Raw genomic sequence first — 20,840 nt, 5'->3', positions numbered from 1 at the left:
AGCCAGGCAGCAGGGGGCCAGGGCCACCACATGGTGCCCTGGGCAGGGAACTACGTCTAATTAACCTGCTTTGTAAGGCTTGTGGTCAACAGTCTTCCAGGCCATGGGCTCTTTGGACTGTAGAAGATACACCTGGGAGATTGCTTAAAAGTCTTTTTTTGTCTCACCTTACCTATTAGTAACAAGAACAGCAAAATGAACCAAAGAACTTTCAATGGCTGGAGGGTGACCTTGTTTGCATGAGTTGCTCAATTTTGCTTTGAAATGGCTGAGACAGCAAGGAAGTATTTTTAATTTAAGCAGCGTTAATATTCAGTCAGTACTCTCTCCCGCTCCCCTTTAACAGATGAGAAAAGGATTAATATAAGGGACTGTGTTTCACTTTCCCACGTCTTTATCCAACAACCTCATTTCAGAGCGGTGGCTACAGACTAGGACTCACTCTGGAGAAAAGCCTGGCTGCTTGATATTTATGAACTAATGTGCAGGTGAAGAATAAATAAATGAAATTCCATAAAATACATTATAGTTATCATAGGTTATTATCTATGAACTTTTATTAACCTCAGTCTATGTCTTGTCTTTTTTATTTTGTGAGAAATCTAAAAAAAGACAGAAAAGCCAGGACAGAAAAGATTTAAGGCTTTTTTTTCTGAATTCACTCATGTGTGCATTTTTCTGCTCCCATAATGTGGTGGGCTCCATGCTTGAGTCTGGCGATTCAAAGACAGGGCTGCCACTGAGAATCATCACCGCGGAGTGGCTGACACATGATTCAGTAAAGGGGCAGTCCTTTTGCACAGATAAGACCTAAGGGCACCAAGAGCCCCACAGACAGATCATTTCTTGAGCTGGGCCAGAGCTAGCCAAGCAGCAGGCACACTGATAGGAAAACAGTGGAGCCACTGATGCAGAGCTTCGTGTTTTATTGTGAGAGCTGTGGCCAGCCCACACCATCAGCAGCATGTGCTTTACACAGCATCATTGTTTTCAAAAGACTGCACATACTTTTCTCCCATTTGGACATTTTGACCTTCAAAATAATCAGGAGAGGTTGCAGGCTGCAGGGCGGGGTTCCCACTTGTCCTCAGCTGTTGGCTCTTCATTACTTTGATGCTTCCTTTCATGGGATCAAGATTCTGAAAGGTCAGGATCAGCACCTCGACACAATGTCATTCTCCCCTAGTCATTTTCAAGTGGATTGATACAAAGCCCAGTTTGCTTTTGAAAATTATAGGAGAATTAACCTGGAGTCTTTTTCATTGAACCACTGTATTACCTTACAGTAGCCAATGCTTGAAACAAAACCATCAGTGCTTATACTTCTAATAAAAATATCAGCATTTCCTCAAGTTATGACTGGTAGCTGTCATTTTCCCCGGTAATGAACTGTAATGTATGGACTTGAGCACATATTGGTTTTTTTTTTACCTTTTTTTTTTAAAGATTTATTTTATTTATTTCTCTCCCCTTCTCCCCCACCCCCATTGTCTGCTCTCTGTCCATTCGCTGTGCATTCTTCTGTGTCCACTTGCATTCTCGGCAACACTGGGAATCTGTGTCTCTTTTTGTTGCATCATCTTGTTGCATCAGCTCTCCATGTGTGTGGCACCACTCCTGGGTAGGCAGCACTTTTTTCGCGTGGGGTGGCTCTCCTTGCAGGGTGCACTCCTTGAGTGTAGGGCTCCCCTACGCGGGGGACACCCCTGTGTGGCATGGCACTCCTTGCGTGTGTCAGCACTGTGTGTGGGCCAGCTCACCACACAGGCCAGGAGGCCCTGGGTTTGAACTCTGGAACTCCTATATGGTAGGTGGACGCTCTATCAGTTGAGCCACATCCACTTCCCACACATTGGTATTTGATACCACATCCAAGCATGTTCATTGAACCAAGAATAAGCTCAGGTGAGACCACATGAAGTGACATACCTGAAGAAGATTCTACTGCTGAGCACCAACACATTTATGTTTCCTTCTACTTACTCTGTCAGTCGTCTCCTCTCAGCAAAGCTGATCGTTGTCCCATTTGAAGAAATTTGCAAAGCAGGATGAGCTGTTTCTCTCAACAAGAGAAATCTGGTTCCTATTGCAGTTAAGAAAATAGAATTATAACATTGCCACAATGTCAAGTGCTATCCCAAGGCTGAGACCCACATTTTAGACCTTAGTGTCCCTTTCCTCTGACATCACAGTCCCCTGCTCAGTGTTTCCAGACCCCCAGCTGAAACTGTGATCCATGACAAGGCATTTAGTGAATGCCAGTGGCTGGTTACCTCTACCTGCTGCCAGGTAGTTACACCTTGATAAATGTCTCCCATAAAAGAGGTCACTCTGCTGAAAGTGTGGTCCAAGTACTAGCATCTACATCAGCATCTCCAGGCATCTATATCACCTGGAAACTAGTTAAAAATGCAGCATCTTGGGCTTCACCCCTGATCTATTAAATCAGAGCCTGTATTTTATCAAGATCTGCAGGACAGTCAAATGCGCATTGTGGCAGTTTGATATTATTTATGAATTCTGAAAAAAAATATTGATTATATTTGTACACTGGTCTGTCTCTCTGGGCATGATCCCCTTTGCATTAAATCTAGAATTTTCATTTTTAGTTGATTAAATTAAGATTAGGGCTTTGATTTGGCCATGTCAGTAGGACGTGGAGTCCCTGTCACCTTGCGGGGCAGACACACAGAAAATGATGAGGCAGAGGATGGAGCTGAATTTTGATGCTGGAGCCCCAGGGAGAGAGCCAAGCCATTTGCCTGATAGTTTACAGCTGGCCTTGTAGAGCGAGCAGAGCAGCTGAGCCAGGAAACAGAAGAGCTCTGGGAAGAGGGACAGCATTATACCAGACTAGAGCTGAGATGGAAAGAAGTTGAGACCATGGAGTCTTAGGAGGAAGAGGAAGGCTGAACCCTCGCAGAAACCGGCAGCCATCTTGCTCCAGCACGGGTCAACAGACTTCAGTGAAGGAAGTAACTTACTGTTTATGGTCTTGTGACTGTAAGCTTCTATCCCAAATAAATATCCTTAGTAAAAGCCAACAGATTTCTGGTACTTTGCATGAGTCCCTCTTTGGCTGACTAATATACATGTCAAAATTTGGAGAAGCACTGGTATAGCCTAAAGTAGTTAGAATGGAAGTTACAGATGCCATATTGGGCTTGCAGGGAAAACATTTTCTGGGCAGACAGCCTTCAGGTTTTTTCTTCATAAACATCAGGCTGTCTCTAACTACACCACAGACAAGGCATAGGCACAGGGACAAGTTCTGCTTCTTAGCAAATCACTTAATGTGCCATTCTTGATCTTGAGCCATTGCTGAGTCTAGGATAAGATAAAATGATCATCTACCCATTCCTTACTTCCCTTCATGATAATTGAGAACAACCAAACATTTTTTGTTGGCAACATCTGGGTATTTCCCCCCAAAACACTACTGAACAGTTTTATCACTTTCTTGAGTTATTCATTCATTCATTTGTTCGTTCATTCAACAAACATTAATTGGCACAAACTATGTGTCACGCACTGAGAATAAAAAGAAGAATAAGAATAAAACTTGTTCATAGTTTCCAGTGTAACAGAACAGGTTCTCCCCACCCCACTCCCACACATATCCCTATCCTCAAAACATATCCACAAATTATAGAACATTGTGACTCCAACAGGAATCATCTGGGGAAATGTTAAAAACTATACATGCCAGGGCCCATCTTCAGGTCATTTACATCAGAGTCTCTGGGAGTGGGGCCTGGCTTCAGTATTTTTTTAAGCATGCAGAGTGACTGCTAATGCACAGCCAAGGTTGAGAGCCTCCTAACTAGAAAAATAAAAGGAACATCTTGACCTTTGACCAGCCTTGGTTCCTCATGCCCAAAATCTAGCACTGAAAGCAGACTGGGGGCTAATGAAGTTGCCCTCGAGGATGGCTTCTCTGCATGGCAATAGAGAAGGAATGGGAACACTTGGGAATAGCTTTGTATATGAAGGAGAAAGTACCTCTGGTGGAAATGAGGGCAGCTTCACTCTGTTCACTTGTCCCAAAAGCATTGATGGCTCTCACGTAGAAAAAGTAATTATCATTGGGCTGGAGGTTAACTTTCAATTGGAGTCCTCTAATTCCAGAAAAAGATCTAAATACAAAGGGAAAATAAGTGTTTAAATATAATGCCACATACTAAATGACTCATCATGTTTCAATTCTGTAGTGAATGAACATCTTTTATTAACCATGAATAACTTAAATTCTTCTTTTTTTATGACTACAGTGTTGGCAAACCAGATTCTGCAACAGGGTCTTTGTCTACTAAGACTATGTTATTAAATTATTTAGATATTTTTCAACTTTTGTCCAATATATGTTTTCTAGAATATTCTTTGGAACAGAATCAAAGTTTTAAAAAATTCATTCAAGAAACAACCAATTTTGTGCTTAATGAATCTCTAAGAATTTATTTTCTTTATCAGTCTTTAGCTGAGAGGGCCCTTTTGGATTAAGGTGATGTTAAACCAATCTATAGTTCAAGGGACACTAATGATCACATTAACAGATCTGAATTATGGAAAATTTAAGATGAATGACAGTTTTGTATATGGCCAACATGCCAAAAGCCATCGAAGTTAATAGAAGCTAAGGATCTCTAGAGCAAGGAATATCTTTAATCTAAAGCATCTTGATCCTGACCAAAAAAAAAAAAAAAATTCTAATGGCTTAAAAAAAAAACCCTGCAAATTTGCTATTCCTAAACTGTCCATTTAAATTAAAAGTGCTGGCAGTGGTATCTAATTAGTAGTGAACTTGACTAGTACACTGTAAAATCCCTAGCATTTAAACACAAATGGACTTTTCTGGATTTGAAGATGCAGCTCTCTGAACTTGCCAAACTGCTCAGATAGTTTTATACCTTTTTTGCACTCTCTTACTCTGCTTGATATTATAGCCTAGGACAGGCGTTCTTAACAAGGAGTCCCTGAGCTTGAATTGAAATTCAAAAAAACATTATTCTTGTGGGGATGTGTTGGTGTGGGTGTGATATATTTATTAAATAACACACAGTATAGTGTGGACTTTGTAAGGGGTCCATGGTTTTCACCTGACTGGAAAAGGGATCCATGGAACAAAAATGGTTAAGAACCCTGGCCTACAGCATTTATACAAATAAAGTACACAAATACTCTCTTCTAGCTTCCATTTGGAGAGGGCCTGGAGAGAGTTACCAGTTAGGTTCCATAATAATGAAAGAATTCCTAACAGGAGTGGATAATTGGCCAATGTAAAAAATAGTACACAGCCTCTGTGTACATTCTCAGGATATACCTTTAAATTTGTCTATTTGCTTTTGTTTCTCTTTGTTATTATTTTGTTTTGAATTAATGTAACCACAGTAGAATTGGAATTAAAGAGTAGTCACTGTTTATCCACAGATTTTTTCCCAGGTTATTTCTACTTCTATTGACTTATTTTCACTTCTCAATACCTGCCTTAAAGAAGAACATGGAGAACCATGAAAAAGAGAAAGTATCATTGACTCAGAAAAGAAACTAATTTAAAAGTTCTTGTAAGCAGAAAACCTGTATAGAGTAACAATCCATCAGCCCCACCACTACCTGTGCAAGTACAAAAACTCACAGTATATTCCTGAGAAGCTGGGGTGGAGGGAGGGAAAGAGCCAAGGTCTATTTGTGTATCTTCTATTTAGTGCCCACTGTGTGGAAAAGGTCAGTGCAAACTTCTCAAATTTTACTGGTTGTTATTTCAGAACCTATGGCTGACCAAGGCCTCAGGAGAGTACTATCTTTAGACACACTGAGAATGGATTGATGAAATTGAGCCACATGTCCACTAAGAACTAATTATGCATAGGTTAATTAATGAAAAACCATGCCTTATGGTTGAGAGTGTAATTCCTCACTAAAATGTCTAGAATATTATTCTGGGGTAAATGTACTGCATATGTTTCAATTTATGACTGCAAAGATGTTTCAAATGTACATTAATTATAGTTAGTAATAAAACAAGTACCTCAATAAGTACATATAGGCCTGAATCGATTTCATACTTCATTCACTCATTAAACAAATATGTATTGATCACTTTCCATGTGCCCATGCCCAAGAGATTTCAGCCTAGAGACTGAATAAAACATACTGTTACATTTTGTAACAGTGCAGTTGTTTAAATACTAAGGATACCAGTTTTTAGGTGTTTGCTCTTAAATTTGATGAGGTCTGTCAAGGAGGAATGCCATAATATGCTATGTCTCATTACTCATTTAAAGAATAAAGGTTTATTTACATGATACCGAAGTCAAAACATGGGACCAGATCCTACTTTCACTGCCTTAAACAGATGTCATGCCGATTTTGATAGATCTGAAAAAGGCCCTCACTGAATCTGTGAAATAAAAGCATCAGGCATGAAAATGAAATAAATAAGAAATGTGGTGGTGTGTTATTGTTTACAAGTTGCCATCTTATGTTCAGTCACTAAATGCAACATGAATAAGCATAGACACATATGTTTAATTCCATGTCTATTTATTGTCTAAGCTCACTTAGATGTCACACAATGTCTTCAAGTCAAGTTGTCCCTACCTTTCAGCCAACTGAAAACTTCAAAAATTTTGGAATTTTTATTTCAAAAACAAAACCCAAAACTTGACAAAATTGAAACTGAATCCCCATGATTTTGCATATTGTGCTAGTAGAGTTCAAGTTCACAGACCAAAGTTACTGAAACTATCCAAACGGGGATAAGTTATTGGTAAATGGAAACACAGCAAATGGAACCGCGGCAGCTGGTTGGGGCTTAATTAAGTGAACAATATGACTGACGTGATTATGATTAGAAACACAGAGGAGACTACATAAGCTGACTCTAAAGATTATACAGAACGTAAACTAGCAAAAACAGCAAAGAAAAGAAGAGAAAAGTCATGAAGGGGGAAACTACCCTTCCAAGTATTCTAAATCATGAAACTATAATAATAAAAACAGTGTGGAACCAGAGCATAAATGATGGATCAGTGTAACAGATGGAGCCAAGCACATCGGCTCTTGAGTCCTTGATAATGGTAGCATTTCAAAGTAAAAGAAAAAATGGTGGTGTTTTTGTTTGGATAGCTGGATAGCAAACCTGAAAAAAATAAAGTTGGATTTCCCACTTCACAATTTCCACTGAAATAAATTCCAGATTATGAAAGACTTAATTTATTTAAAAAACGAAATCTTCAACTACATGGGATAATTTATATATAGATTGATAAAATCAATTTTAAAAATTATATCTGGCAAAATATATCAAAAAATATTTGCAACTCATATCACAAATGTGGGCAGATTTCCTTAATAAAACAAAGAACTTCCACAAATCAATAAGAATAAATACCACAATCTAGTGGGTCTAAAAAATGAAATCTTTAACTACATGGAAGAATTTATATATAGATTGATAAATTCAATTTAAAAATTATATATGTCAAATTATATCGGTGGGGGGAAAGGGGAAAAATGGGTAAAGAAAATGAGTAGATAACTCATAGAAAAGGAAGTACATAGCTCTTAAACATAGTAAGAGATATTCACTCTACCTAATAAGAGATATGCAAAATGAAGTAATAAAAATACGAATAAAAATTAAAATTTTATTAAGATTCCATTTCCACCTATTAAATTATGAAAGGTAAAAAAACATCCACCATGTATAGGTAAGGCAATGAAGAACTAAGTACTCATAAACCGCTGGTGAAGTTGTCAATAGGTATGGTCTCTTTGGAAACAGGTGGTTAATACCTATCAAAATTTAAAATATACACTCCTTTTAACCAGTTATTCTATATATAGGAATTTATCCTATAGATATACTTGTGCATGTGAGAAATGATATAGGCACAGGGTTGTTTACTGCAGCAATGTTTGTGAGAGCGAGAGAGTGGAAATAAAAATCTTCCAATCAGAGATGGATCAAACAAGTTAAATTATGTTCTTAAAACATAATACAATGTAGTTTTAAAATTTTGAAACAGCTCCTTATATATCAATATGGGAGGTTCACTAAGCAGAAAAACAAGGTGACAGAAATATATCTACATATTATATAAGTATATATGTATATATGTGTGTGTAGTATACTACCATTTGTTGAAATATATATATATACATGTAAAGAAACAGACTATCTAAAAGGATAAATACAATTCAGGTAACAGTAATTGCCTCTGGGGAGAATGGTGTAGGTGAGGTGTAGGTAAAAAGTCCATTTTCATAGTATTCCCTGTTGTAACTTTTAAATTTGAGCACATATACATACTATTTATCCAAAATTAGTTAAATAATGTTCTTTTAAGGGCTCTCGTACAAGCTTGGGGATTCAGGTGTTGATTGGATGTGTTTGCAGAATCTCAAAGGGCACATTAGTTTGACCTTTGTAAAGCAGCTTCTCTAGGAATTTGATCATTCAACATTAAGTACGGGATGGAAAGAAGGGGTGTGCAGGTACTTGGGTGAGCTGAGGGGCAAGTCAGCAGGTGGCTCTTCCATGCACCACGAGGTCCAACCCTGGGTCAAGCAGGCTTCTCCCTGGGGCAGGGGGCTGCAGGTGTGCAGACACAATGGAGGGACCCAGGGCTGTGACTCAGGAGGCAGCCTACGGATGGAGCTGCCTCTGCAGGCACAGCAGATGGCTAAATATGAATTGTTTTTTAAAAGCACAGTTGGCTCTTACTGGCATTCCTGTTGGTGGCACCAACATTCAACCAATCACCATTTAATGTGAACTGTGAACAGAGGCACTCTGGGCCCTACAGGGACAGCTCATAAAGCAGTGTTCCCCAAACCTGCCTGGGCATTTGAGATCTTCTGAATTGGACTCTCTGAAGGAGGAGCCTGTGAATCTAAACATTTAGCAAGCATCCCAGTTGATTGTTATGATCAGGTAGGTTTGGGAAACAAAATTATAAGATGGGGCAGGGGGAGGGGTGGTGAGAAGGGATGGGAAGGAGAAAGAGGAAAAAGAAGAAAACTACATGAGAATATAAGCAACATTAATACAAGCACAACCAACTAAATAACTACAGCTGTAGGAAGCCATTAAATGTAAAACCTCGCCTAACTAAAAAAATGGAACTTTTTGTTTAAAATGAAAATGTGGGTTAAATCAGGATTTAAAAAAAATTCTTTACGTATTGATTTTGTTTTAAAAAAAACTTGGTAAATAAAAATTTTGAAGAGGACCACTTTTCTTCCAATAAATGAGAACATTATGGAGACTAAGTGTTAACTAACCATCAGCTATTATTTTATAATAGTGCAGAAACAAGAGCTCAGATGGCTGAGTACTACTGACTTGGGCTTTCCTGTAATTAGAATCTCTCATACAGTTAAAGTGAGCTGAAGGATTCCAGTAGAAAGATCCTGGCTTTTCTTTATAATTACCCTCAAAAGCCTGATTGATACCATTTATATTTCAGAAAATCCCAGGGGTCTAGTAACATTAATTATTCTGGATTCTCTTAGCTTTCTTTACCATTCCAAGGCCACGTATTGTGGACAATTATGGGTCCCCATAGAACTGCCTGCACAGACCCTGACTTAACGGCATGCTTTCAGATCCATTTTAAGAAATGGTTACACAGGGAATGTTTTTGCATCTTTCGAAAACCTACTCTTAAAGACAATCACTATTATTCTTGTTCAATAGCCCTTACATAAAGATCTACATGAAAAGTTCATCTTAGAACTGAATGTCAAAATATATAATTGTCTTTCTTGGTGAAATTTTGTGCTTTCTTTAAAAAAAAAAAAAAAAGATGAGTTATGTAATCTCTTTCTTTCTCCCTCATGCTCTCCCCGCCTCCCTCCTGTTTTCCCTCAGCTATCAGGAACTAAAGATCTAAATCTTAGGTTCCATTGAGGGTCTTAATGTGCACTCTCTGATACAATCTCCTCACCCCTGTATTATCTGGCTCTTGTTCTTATAGGGTTGTCTTAGTGGTTCTACTATGTCTGACTCTGTTATGTGACCAATTGGAATACTTTGGGAAACTGACAGAACATAAGTTAGAAAAGGATCCAATTGAGTTTCCACTGACTGAGGTCTTACTATACAAGTAGGAGATGTTTGGGGTTTTAAATGAACAAAGTCAAAGTAGATTCATTAGGAAGACTTCATTGGGAAAGCTGAAGTCCAAGAATGTTGGAGGAGAAAATCATCTTCGTGTAAGTCACTCTGCCAAGGACTCCCTGTGAGGGATAGCACAGGAAGACAACACCATCCTAGTGATCGGCAACTCGCTCCTAACTGCTCAGTGAGCTTTGGCCTACCAGGTCAGTGGCCATCGTGTTGTCCTGTGAAGCAAGCAGGGAGCCTTTTTACTCCCAGGGTGCAGGAAGGGTCAAACCACTGACCATTGACTGCTGGGTCATTCATCACCTGTTCAGCTCAAAGCTCAGTAAGGAAGTTTAAAAAAAAAGAGTAAGAAATGCTGGATTCTCTGTTTCCTGCTCATGCTCTAAGTTCATTAGGAAACTCTTCTTATTCATCCTTACTATATAGCAAGGTGTCCCCAGCTGGGACACCCAAATGTGACAGACAATTCCATCGCAGCCCCACCAGGTGCAGCCCTGAGAGCTGGAAGAGGGGAGGAAGGCAAGCACACAGACCCCTGTACCCAACCCACTCCAGGATGGCCGCCAGAAAGGGGCTCCCCGCCGAGCAGACCCTATCAGAGCTGGGGGGCTGGAGCTTCACTACCAACTACTTTGTGGCATATTGAGTCTCACAGATTTGTCATTCAATACACAGCTTCTCTCTGCACAACCCACACAGCTAATCCCTGAACTATATTTCTCTCAGTTTTCCCTCCTCCACCCACAGTTCTGCTGACTTCTCTCCACATAGGAGAGACAGAACAGCTGAGGAAACAGCAGAGGGGTGGAAAATTTTTGAAAATGTCTCGAGCCCACCCAACCTGAGGAGAGCATTCAAAGAAAAACAGGAAAAGATGAGTAGGAGCTCCCTCTGCCCCCACACAAAAGCCAGGGATTGTCACTCCCGCCCACCCCCAATCCCAACAGGGGCCGACTGCTGGGACAGAGCCACAGTGCCCACATGCAAAAATATGTAAATATATTCTGTGAGGACTATGGAAGGGAGGCAACTGCTCGGCTATTTCAAACAGTGCGTCATGAAACTTGGGGGCACAGTAGGCTCATCCCATTCAAACGCCCACCACAGGAATTCAACCAGCACCTTTGGTCTTAAATTGGAATAGCTAGAAGCTATCATACTGGGAAAATGAGTGCAGGTCTGAAGATGGATGTGTTTCTGTTCTGACAACCAAAATTAGACTCCCCAATCTAGGGGACAATTCAATGCCTCCCTCAGTTTTTTTTTTTCTTTTCTTTTCTTTTTTTGGTTTTGTATTTTGTTTTTAATATTGCTCTTTTTTTTCCCTCCTTTCTTTTCATTTCCTTTAAACTCCTTTTCCTATATCAGACTAATGCTTTTAAGGCTGCCTGTTTTCCTTCAGGATAAGAGAGAGATGTGAACTCATTTAGCTCTTGCTCCCTCTCTCTTCTGCTAGAGATTCCAGCCAGTTAGATGACTTGGAGGTGGTAAGGGCAAAAGGAGATTTGCTGACCCATTCACTCATTCACATATTCATTCATTAAACAGACCTGTATAGAGGGTCTACACAGATAGTGCCCTCATCCTCACCCAGTTTATGGACTAAATTCAGACTAAGCCACATCAGAAGAAGTAATCTTTTGTCCCCCTATTCCTCCTCAGTGACCTCTGGATCAATTTTTGGACCTATTTTGGTATATGGTTTTTGCATAGGACCCAGAATGTATGTAAGGGTTATGTAACCAATGGATAAATAAGACTATAAGTGCCCATTCCTATCTATAATGATCCATGAAAGGGCTTCCAGCCCACAGATTAGACTAGTCCTATCCCCCGGTTAAGTATGCAAGAGTTAAAATTAACTCATTCATCATTCTTCTTTACTTTGTTTACACAATTGGTTTTCTTCCCATTTTGAGTAAGAAATTATCTGTAAGACTGCCCTAATTCTTCTTGCTGGTTTTCGTGTTTATTAATGTTCAATGATATTTACCCATTCAGTTGAGACATATTTATTGAGTAGCTACAGTATGACAGACACTGTCGCAGGCACTGAGGCTGCAGCTTTACATACTCGTTCGTGAAGCCAACGAGGTAGAGGGATCAGACAACCCATGGTTTGCTGAGCAGTTGAGTAACTTTAACTACTGCCATGCAGAAAACCAAAGTGAAAAATATGGTTCTAACGGAATTGAAAAGTAGGGATTGTTTGCATTTGTTGACTAGAGATGATCAAATTTTGAGTTTATCAGTTCTACCGTCTGCCTGGTCAATCACAGCTGGCCTCTTAGAGACTGAGTCATATAGATTACAGGTTAAATAATTAATATTTTGGAAAGTGTCGAACCTTCAGACCCTGTAAGGAATGTTTTTAAAGATAGTTGTGAGAACCACATGGTCAAAAGACCTAAGGCATATGGCAGCTCCCAAAGAGTAGAATTTTCCTTCCCTCCTGAACCCTTAAAAAGGAAAACCAAAAGAAACACAAAGGAATTTTGTGGCCCTGGACCTCTGAAATCAAGGATTGATTATTTCACAGTGTGTTAATGCCAACCTGGGTATAACACCTGGAGGCTTCTATTGATGAGGGATGTGGTGAGTAAGCAATAGACTTAGCAAGTGAACAAGTTAGAAATTTGTGGCCTATAAAATTTTGCTTGTTTCAAAAATTTATCGTCAGATTTAGTAGAGAGCCAGAGGCTGGAGAATTGGCCCTGTGCTATGGATTGGATATACCATCACAGTTCTTGGCACTGAAGGGTCTTTTAGCACCTAACTGGAAAACTGCTCTCTCTCCAAGGCAGCTCCAAGCTATCAAGGAAACTAAGCATGTGGAATTTCCCTTCACTTCTGAATTTGCTGAACTATATCCATTCAATATCAAAGCACCCTTCTATTGTTCTAAAATTAATGTAAACTTCTGTTTATCCAGTCCCTCATATGCTTTCCTGCAACAAGGAAAAGAAAAATTAACCCATTGGCAAAATCTCAGAGAATAAACTAATGACAAGCCTTATGTTTCAATAAGCTCAATTTTTTTGTTTTAATGAATTTTGTGGATGGCCATTTTTTCCCTCACAAATGGAAATGTCATTGTTTCCTTTAGCTATGATGAAAGCTCCCCATCCCTTTTTTATTTCCCCAGGGTTTCAGGATCATCAGGGAAAGGAAGACTTAATCAAAGAGATTTTAAATGATACTGTGTTCTTTTCTTTATCTGTGTATGTTTTTCATGTAACAAAAGAAACAAAGAAAGCACAATAACTCCCAGTTATCAGGCTAATTCAGTCTGTGTAATGATACAGATTTTAAAACTAGTGGCAAGAATAAGACAGACCTGGGTTTGAAACCTTACTCCATACTCTTACTCCACTATTTAATACCTTTGTGATCTTGGCCAAATTATTTAACCTCCTGAGTCTCAATAAACAGAGTTCATTACCAACTTCGTGAAGCCAGTAAGATTTAGCACAGTTCCTGGCATGTGGGAAGGTCCTCAGCAGTGCCACTTCTCCTTCCACCTCCCTTTTCCTTCTCTCTGCAGCCACAGATGATAGAGTGCTCTCAGTCAGATGGCTACTATGTCTCAGGGTTTCCAGATCTCTGCTGATTTAAGTGCCCAACTGTGCTGATATTAAGTATTCAAATGCCAGCTGGGGGCTGATGCCATAACAAGAATGACTCATTTCAGAGCACACCCTAGCAGTCTGATCCTTTCTCAGAAGGACCTGGGTTTTCCTCACTGACGGTAGGGAATGCTAAGAGAGATTGTCCTGACATTCTGACACTGGGGTACTTCTGATATGGTGTTCTCTCAGCACCATGGATTCTTCACAGGGAAGGTCTGGGTCCCCTCCTTAGTGACATTACTCAGAGTTAGCAGAAGCTTTGGCTTTGAAATCTGACAAAACTGGATTTGAATCCTGATTGCCACTCACTAGCTGGATAGGCTCTCAAACTATCTGTTTTCTCTCTGAGCTCTTGGGAGGATTAAATAAGTCAGCTTACGTAAAGCACCTAGGACACACTGGCACATAGTAAATGCTGGATAAAAGTTATTTGCAAATAAACTGAATGCCACTAAACTGTTCATTTTAAAATGGTTAATTTTATGTAATGTGAATTTCACCTCAATTAAAAAAAAGAAAAAAACATTTTTCATCCTCTCCCTCTGCCTTATCTCTTCTCCCATTCTCGCTCTTTCCCTCTCTCCCTCCACCCATCTCTCTCTCTCCCTCTCCCTCACCCTCTCCCTCTCTCTCTTCCCCTCCTTCTCCCTGGCCAGAGTTCACCTCTAAGTTATTTGCTGATTATGAAGCCTGCCTTTCAGCAGTTGGCACATTAATAGAGATGTTCCTTGTACACTTACTATGTTCTCACTTCTGCTGAAAGGCCTACATCCCACCCATACACACCCTTCCCAATGTTCATTCATCCTTTGATCATTATTTGTGAAACTTGTCTTCACATACTTGAAAGACACTATAATTTTTGCTCAGTCATATGAAACCTCACATCATATAACTAAATAGTTGTTAATTGATCATGAAGATAATCAAGAACTTATTAAAAAGCTGTCTAATTTTATACCATTATTTCTAAGTTCCATAACCTACCAAAATGGTTTATCTCAGTAAATTTGGTTGAAAATAGCTAAAACTGTCTCTATCAAAATATGAATATTAATCATAATGATATTAATATTTATTGTAGAACCTGAAGTTGCTTTATTGGCATACGGTTGGAGGTTCAGAAACAACATCTCAGTAGATCAGTTAATGTCCAACTGTCCATTGGATGAACTTCCCCTTATAGATAAATTTTAGTTGCATAATTTTGGTGAGAGAGCTTCACATTTCTTTTTCCTGGAAGAATCAATCTCTTTAGTTTCTTTATGCTCTTGGAGTGGCAGGTATATCTCTGTGATGATATATGTTTAATTAGCTCCTTTATATTACTGATATATCATAAAGACATTCAGAATTACATTATACACAAGCTTACTATTAGTTTCCTGAGTTAGGTGGTACCTATCCCGATATAACAAGTAAAAAGTATATAAAAATATGCATAAACCCTGTCTAATGACTCAAGTTAAATATGCCTCTAAGAATGTTCAATCTTAATAAAATTCCCATGCATTTTTCTTACAAGGGGGCTATAATTCACATGTTTTTCTTACAAACTCCGAGCTCATTGATAGTAGTGATCAAGCTGCAAATCAAGTCAACAGCTTAACTAGCTCAGCAGGAGTTCGGGAAGCATTTTCCCGCTGTGAGCACAGGCCTAGGAGGTTAGCTTAGGGCCCTGAGCTTGGTTCCTGGCGCCTGGGCTCTGAGGGGTGCTTCCCGGTGGAGAGGTCCTTACCTGAGACCCTCCCCCTCAGGAGAGTGCTGTCTGCAGTACTCCAGAGTGTAGGTCTCAGTGGCCTCCAGGCTGGCAGGCCGCCAGCGGATGGTGGCTGTGTTCCAGCACACGGTACAGTCCTCAGCACGGATCACAGGGGTGGAGGGTGCTGCAGAGAGAACCAAACCAAGAGTTGGTGGAACAACGCCAGCTCTTTTCCTGATACCCTGGGAAGACTACTTTGGAATGATGGGAATTTACTTGTTTAATGTTTTTATTTTTTAGGAGGTCTGGGAGGAGGAGGGCCTCATACATGGGAAGTAGGCCCTCAACCATTGAGCTACATCCGCTCCCAATGAGAGTGGATTTTTTTTTCATTTGTTTGTTGATTTTTGTTTTTAGGAGGTACCTAGAATCAAACCAAGGACCTTGTACATGGAAGCAGGCCCTCAACCACTGGAGCTACATCTGCTTCCCAATTTAATTTTTGATTAGAAAATACACTCTTTCTGAGGGTAGGGAGAGGGAAGAACAACTGTAATATTGGGGCATTTTTGGGTCATTGGAATTGTCCTGCATGGCATTGTGATGATGGATATGGACCATTATATATTTTGTTATAACCTACAAAATTGTGCAGGATAGAGTGTAAACTAGTATGTAAACTGTAGTACCACACAAATGAAGGTTGCTCTTGATATGGGAAAGTGTGAGAGGGAAGAGGGGTGGAGCATATGGGAATCCCTATATTTTTTATGCAAAATTTATGTAACCTAAAGCTTCTTTAAAAATAAAAATTTTTTAAAAAAAGGAAATATATTCTGGGTTGAACACCCCCCCAACAGGGATAAAAATTTTATACCCTCCAAACTGCCCTTTTATCACAAATGTTAGCTTCCTATAAATTCTACCAGTTTCTTTATACATAGAGAAGCAAATAAAAATAAAGATTCTTTTGCCACCCCCACCCCTCACACAAAAGGAGTAAAGACCTTTCCCCTCAGTAGGTGCTCAAGGAATATTTGCTTTAAAAAGTAAGGAGGAAGAAAAGAAGGATGGACAAAAGTTGAGAGTGAGCCATTTGCTCCCCTCAGGCAGTTGCAATTATCTTAAAGGCAATGCAGCCCTGGCTTCTGCTACACCTTCTGCTACAGCCCCCTGTGAAAAGATTAGCATTCTCAGTTGAGCACCATTGCTAAAGACCTTTTAGGAGCCCCCAGCACCCTTGCCATGGAGCAACCATGGCTGCTATGCTCCAATATGTCTCACCTCATTTCTTCCCTCTCCTTGTTTTTAAGTCATCAAGAAATAATACCAAACTTCTTATAGTGGCCTGCACACTCCATGCTGTTTCTTACTTCAGTGTCCCCGTCCCTATGTCTTCTTCAAGTGGAATACCTTCCTTTAATATGTTACTTCCTATTGATCCTTTAAATAACTTAGTTCCCACCCAAGTTCTAGGGAGCCATTCCTGATCATGCCCCTACCCAGGCAGTCTCAGGAACCCTCTGGAGTGTTCTCATACGAACCTGTGCACATCTGGATCATGGCCCTTACCACAAGTTTGCTATGATCTTTTGCCAGTCTCCCCACTTCACCACGCGCTTCACGCAAACAGGAAGCCAGTCTTATTCATCATTATGGCCCCAGCACTTTGCACACACACAGTACATAATAGGTGCTTAATAAACGCTTATTGGTAGATCTCAAGAGTCCATGAAGAATTACCTCCTAACACCTCCTTACCTGTTCTAAAAATTGCCCTTTCACTGGGTAGACTACATCCAGTGAAGTTCACAGCCATTACCCACACTTGGTAACATCGGTCAGGTTCCAAATCTTCAAAGATGCAGTAGCTTTCTTTCACTGTCACTCTGTATTCTTCTACCAAGTCTAGCATAAAACACAACCATAAATTTTAAGGAGTCTTCCAAAGTTATTTGGAAGTCATAAGTATTGGACAAAGTGGTCAATGACTTTTCTCAGTGGAAAACCCAAACTGATAAACTCTTATAGAGATCATGTGATAGCTAGCACTTAGAAATACATAAGAGGGCAATAGCATTCTGAAAAGGGATACTTAGAATGATTACTTGTGAATGTGAACATTTATCAGAGAATAATCGCATAACAGGAAGACTCTGAGCTTCATATACCACAATTAAAGTAAATTATTTCAATAGCAAATATTAAAATTGCATAGAGTTTATGTTAGCTTAAATCTTAGTAATACACCCTAAAGAAATTTTTAAGAAGTAATGCCAATATTTCAGGACAGTATGTCATAAAACAAGAACAACCCTGTTTTTAAAAAAATTTATATGGTTCCAAAGCATCTTTACTTTTTTCTCAGTTTATTCACACACCATATAGTCGATCTTTACATTTTAATACTCACTATGTCTTTCCAAGTTTCAAATTCTGGTTTCTGCTCATGAATTCCAAAATTCTTTCAACTTAAGTACTTTAGTAATTTTGAGGTCATAACTAATAAAGTCTAAGAAGTAATTTTGTTCAATCAAGACACTTTCCTTTTAACATCTCTTAAATTATTTCACCTTCAGTATTTTAGGAGTAAAAATTACTCTTTACCATTCAAACACTTTTCCCTTTGGACTAATCTGATTATTCTTACCGAAATTTTCCCTTCTTTAAAAAAATTGTTTTCTTTATTAAACTAGCCTATAGTCATTTCAATTTCCAATCATCAGAACTCCTCCCATTAAGAAAGCAGATTGTTTCTTTTTATGGGCAACATAGAAGCTCTTCTACTCAGCAGGGTCTATTTAACTGCTTCTCTCTTTCCCAATGACCTATACTTTTTGAATAGAAAGTTCAGTTTAAAGAATATTGTTTGGGATTGAATCATGTCTCAAAGCATGTTCAGGTCCTAACCCCTCGTCCTGTGGGTACAAACGCATTTGCAAATTTTTGAACTGAATGAGGGTGGGCCTTAATCCAATATGGCTAAAGTCCTTATAAGGAAAAGAAATTGGACATAGAGAGAGAGAAGTCATAAGGGAGCAGCCCAAAGATGGAAGTCAATGGAACCCAGAGGAGAAAGGAGACGCCGCCCACTGCAGTGCCCCATGATGGAAAAACCAAGGAACTCCAAAGATTTCTGGCCAGCTAAAGATACTAACCTCAGGAGAAAGCAAGCCTTCTAGTCCCTGAAACAGTGATTCAATCAATTCCTATTGTTAAGCCAATCCATTTTATGGTATTTGTTTTAGCAGCTGGAAAACTAAAACAAATGTCATAAAGACTCACACACACAAAAAAGCATCTCTCCATGGTCCAGAAACTGTGACAGCGGTTTTCAGTGGAATCATTTTAGACTAAGTCCTGTTACCCCAGCACTCCCTTCAACAATGCACATAAAAGTTACTACAGAACTATGACTCAGTAGTCATTACCACACTTTAGATCAGCAGATTAATTAACTGTCATCCCAGCAGAGTTCAAGGTGCTGAAAGAATCAGACTCAGGACAGGTAAGTGCTTACAGGGGTAAGGGAGAAAAGGGGTAAAGCTTATTTTAAAAAGTTCTCCAGGCAGTAATTAGGTTTTTAGAAGGGTTCTTAGAGTGGCATGAAGTTTCATAATACAGCTGGAGTAAATAGTAAACAGGGGAGATACAAAAGAAATGCATGGGGTAAAGACAGAGATGTGTATGGTATAACAAAACAAACAAACACATAGACAAACAAAAACATGGGTTTTGGAGTCTAAGAGATCTGTGCTCAAATCCTGCCCCTGCCATGTACGAGCTTCGTGGATTTAGGCAAATTATTCAACCTCACATCAGTTTTCTCATCTGTGAAATGGGGATAATAATACTCATTTTGTTGTGTTACAACAGGAATATATGGTAATAGATGCTCAATAAAACTGGAATCCTTATTTAAAAAACTTAGTTGTCTCTACACTACACCTGAAGTTGCTGTTTTAAAATACGTTTTTCTCATTTAAATATTACATGCCATCTTAAAGACTTAAATATTAGTAACAGTGAAATATATTACAATTCATTCCTTATTATAAATTAGGCTCTTGAGTTTTGTAACAGGATGTCAATCCTGTCTTGTGCTCATCTGGTTTCCAAAGATTATATTGCTCTGACTTCAACGAGCAACACAGAATGCCAGCACTCCCAATCCTGACTCATCAGGAAATACCACCTCAAGCTGCCTGGCTTCTGGGTCTTATTAGAAGTCTTAGAAAACAATAGGCTATTCACAGAACCTCAACTATAAGACATGCCATCTATTCACCCTACTAAGCATTTTGACTTCTTAATTAAGAACATCAGAAGACTACAGATGAGAACTGTGAACACTGAATCAAGCTTTAGAGTTTGCTTGTGGCTTTTATCAAATGTGGACCTGAAAAACTGCCACCATGATATCCAACGCTGCATTTGCATTAAAATTATTATGAAAGACATTATCCTGCATATAGCTCATTTCCCCTCTAAAAAGTGGGACACATTTATTACACTTTTCTTTTAGACTTCAGGGTTGGTTAAAACTTTGTTTTCTCTGAACCTCTGGCATCTTAATGCCTTTCTGAAAATGAGAATCACTTAATTACTTTAGTTATCCTTCAAAGCCAATTTTGAAACTCAGTTACAATATTCATGTTGATCATTAAGTTGATAACTTTGCATTTTCTTTGCCTTGATCCTGATTTCAAATTTTGCTTATATATTATTTCATTATATATATTTTTATGGCATGTGACTATAAATGCTTTGTGGAATGAGTCCTAATATGTGTATGTTTAAATACTTCACCTTAAGATGTATCTGTATTTGTGTATCTATGACGAATCACAATCTTACCATTTGATTCTTGGTCATCTTGTGGCTCCTCCATGCAGTAAACCTGGAATGAGTCAATAACATCTTCCTTGTTCATGCTCCAATAAACTGCAATTGTTGTGCTAGTGGCAGAATTTGGTTCCTGAGGTTCTAATCTAGGAGGCTGTGGAACTGGAATATTGGCAAGATTTACTATAACAAATACCATTTTTATTGATTAATTCTTTTTGCAAAAGTTACTTACGCTTTTTGAAAAAATTCAAACAATTCAAAAATACATGGAGTAAAAGAGGAAAGGCTTCCTTGGTTCCAACACTTTGCAACCCCCATTTATTCCAGCAGCAACACTGTTATTGTTGAGTGTGTATTTCTGCAGAATGCTTTTTATGCATTTATATACATGCACATATATAACGCATAGAAATAAACAAGAATGGATTCCAAAATGGAATCACTTGATAATATTCTTCTACAGTGTTGTTTAGAATAGTAAACTTACACAGGTTAAGGATTCCATCAAATGGCTTGGGTTATACTTCACAAC

General features: G+C 39.0%; 1 protein-coding gene across 1 annotated transcript in view; it reads right to left on the bottom strand.

Annotated features, from left to right (window-relative positions):
* Nucleotides 1-20,840, bottom strand: part of CMYA5 (cardiomyopathy associated 5) — a 112,451-nt gene that overhangs the window by 5,712 nt on the left and 85,899 nt on the right. The window contains exons 7-11 of the mRNA XM_058275391.2: nucleotides 20,318-20,467; nucleotides 17,222-17,368; nucleotides 15,497-15,644; nucleotides 4,003-4,136; nucleotides 1,984-2,083 (exon numbers count right to left, since the gene is read on the bottom strand). Of these exons, the coding sequence (XP_058131374.1) occupies nucleotides 1,984-2,083; nucleotides 4,003-4,136; nucleotides 15,497-15,644; nucleotides 17,222-17,368; nucleotides 20,318-20,467 (679 nt within the window). The remainder of the gene's footprint in view (nucleotides 1-1,983; nucleotides 2,084-4,002; nucleotides 4,137-15,496; nucleotides 15,645-17,221; nucleotides 17,369-20,317; nucleotides 20,468-20,840) is intronic.

The sequence above is a fragment of the Dasypus novemcinctus genome, chromosome 2 (genome assembly GCF_030445035.2).
Source record: "Dasypus novemcinctus isolate mDasNov1 chromosome 2, mDasNov1.1.hap2, whole genome shotgun sequence".
NCBI classification, from domain to species: Eukaryota; Metazoa; Chordata; class Mammalia; order Cingulata; family Dasypodidae; genus Dasypus; species Dasypus novemcinctus.
The sequence above is the reverse complement of the archived record's forward strand: the minus strand, read 5'-3'. Positions and strand labels throughout refer to the sequence as shown.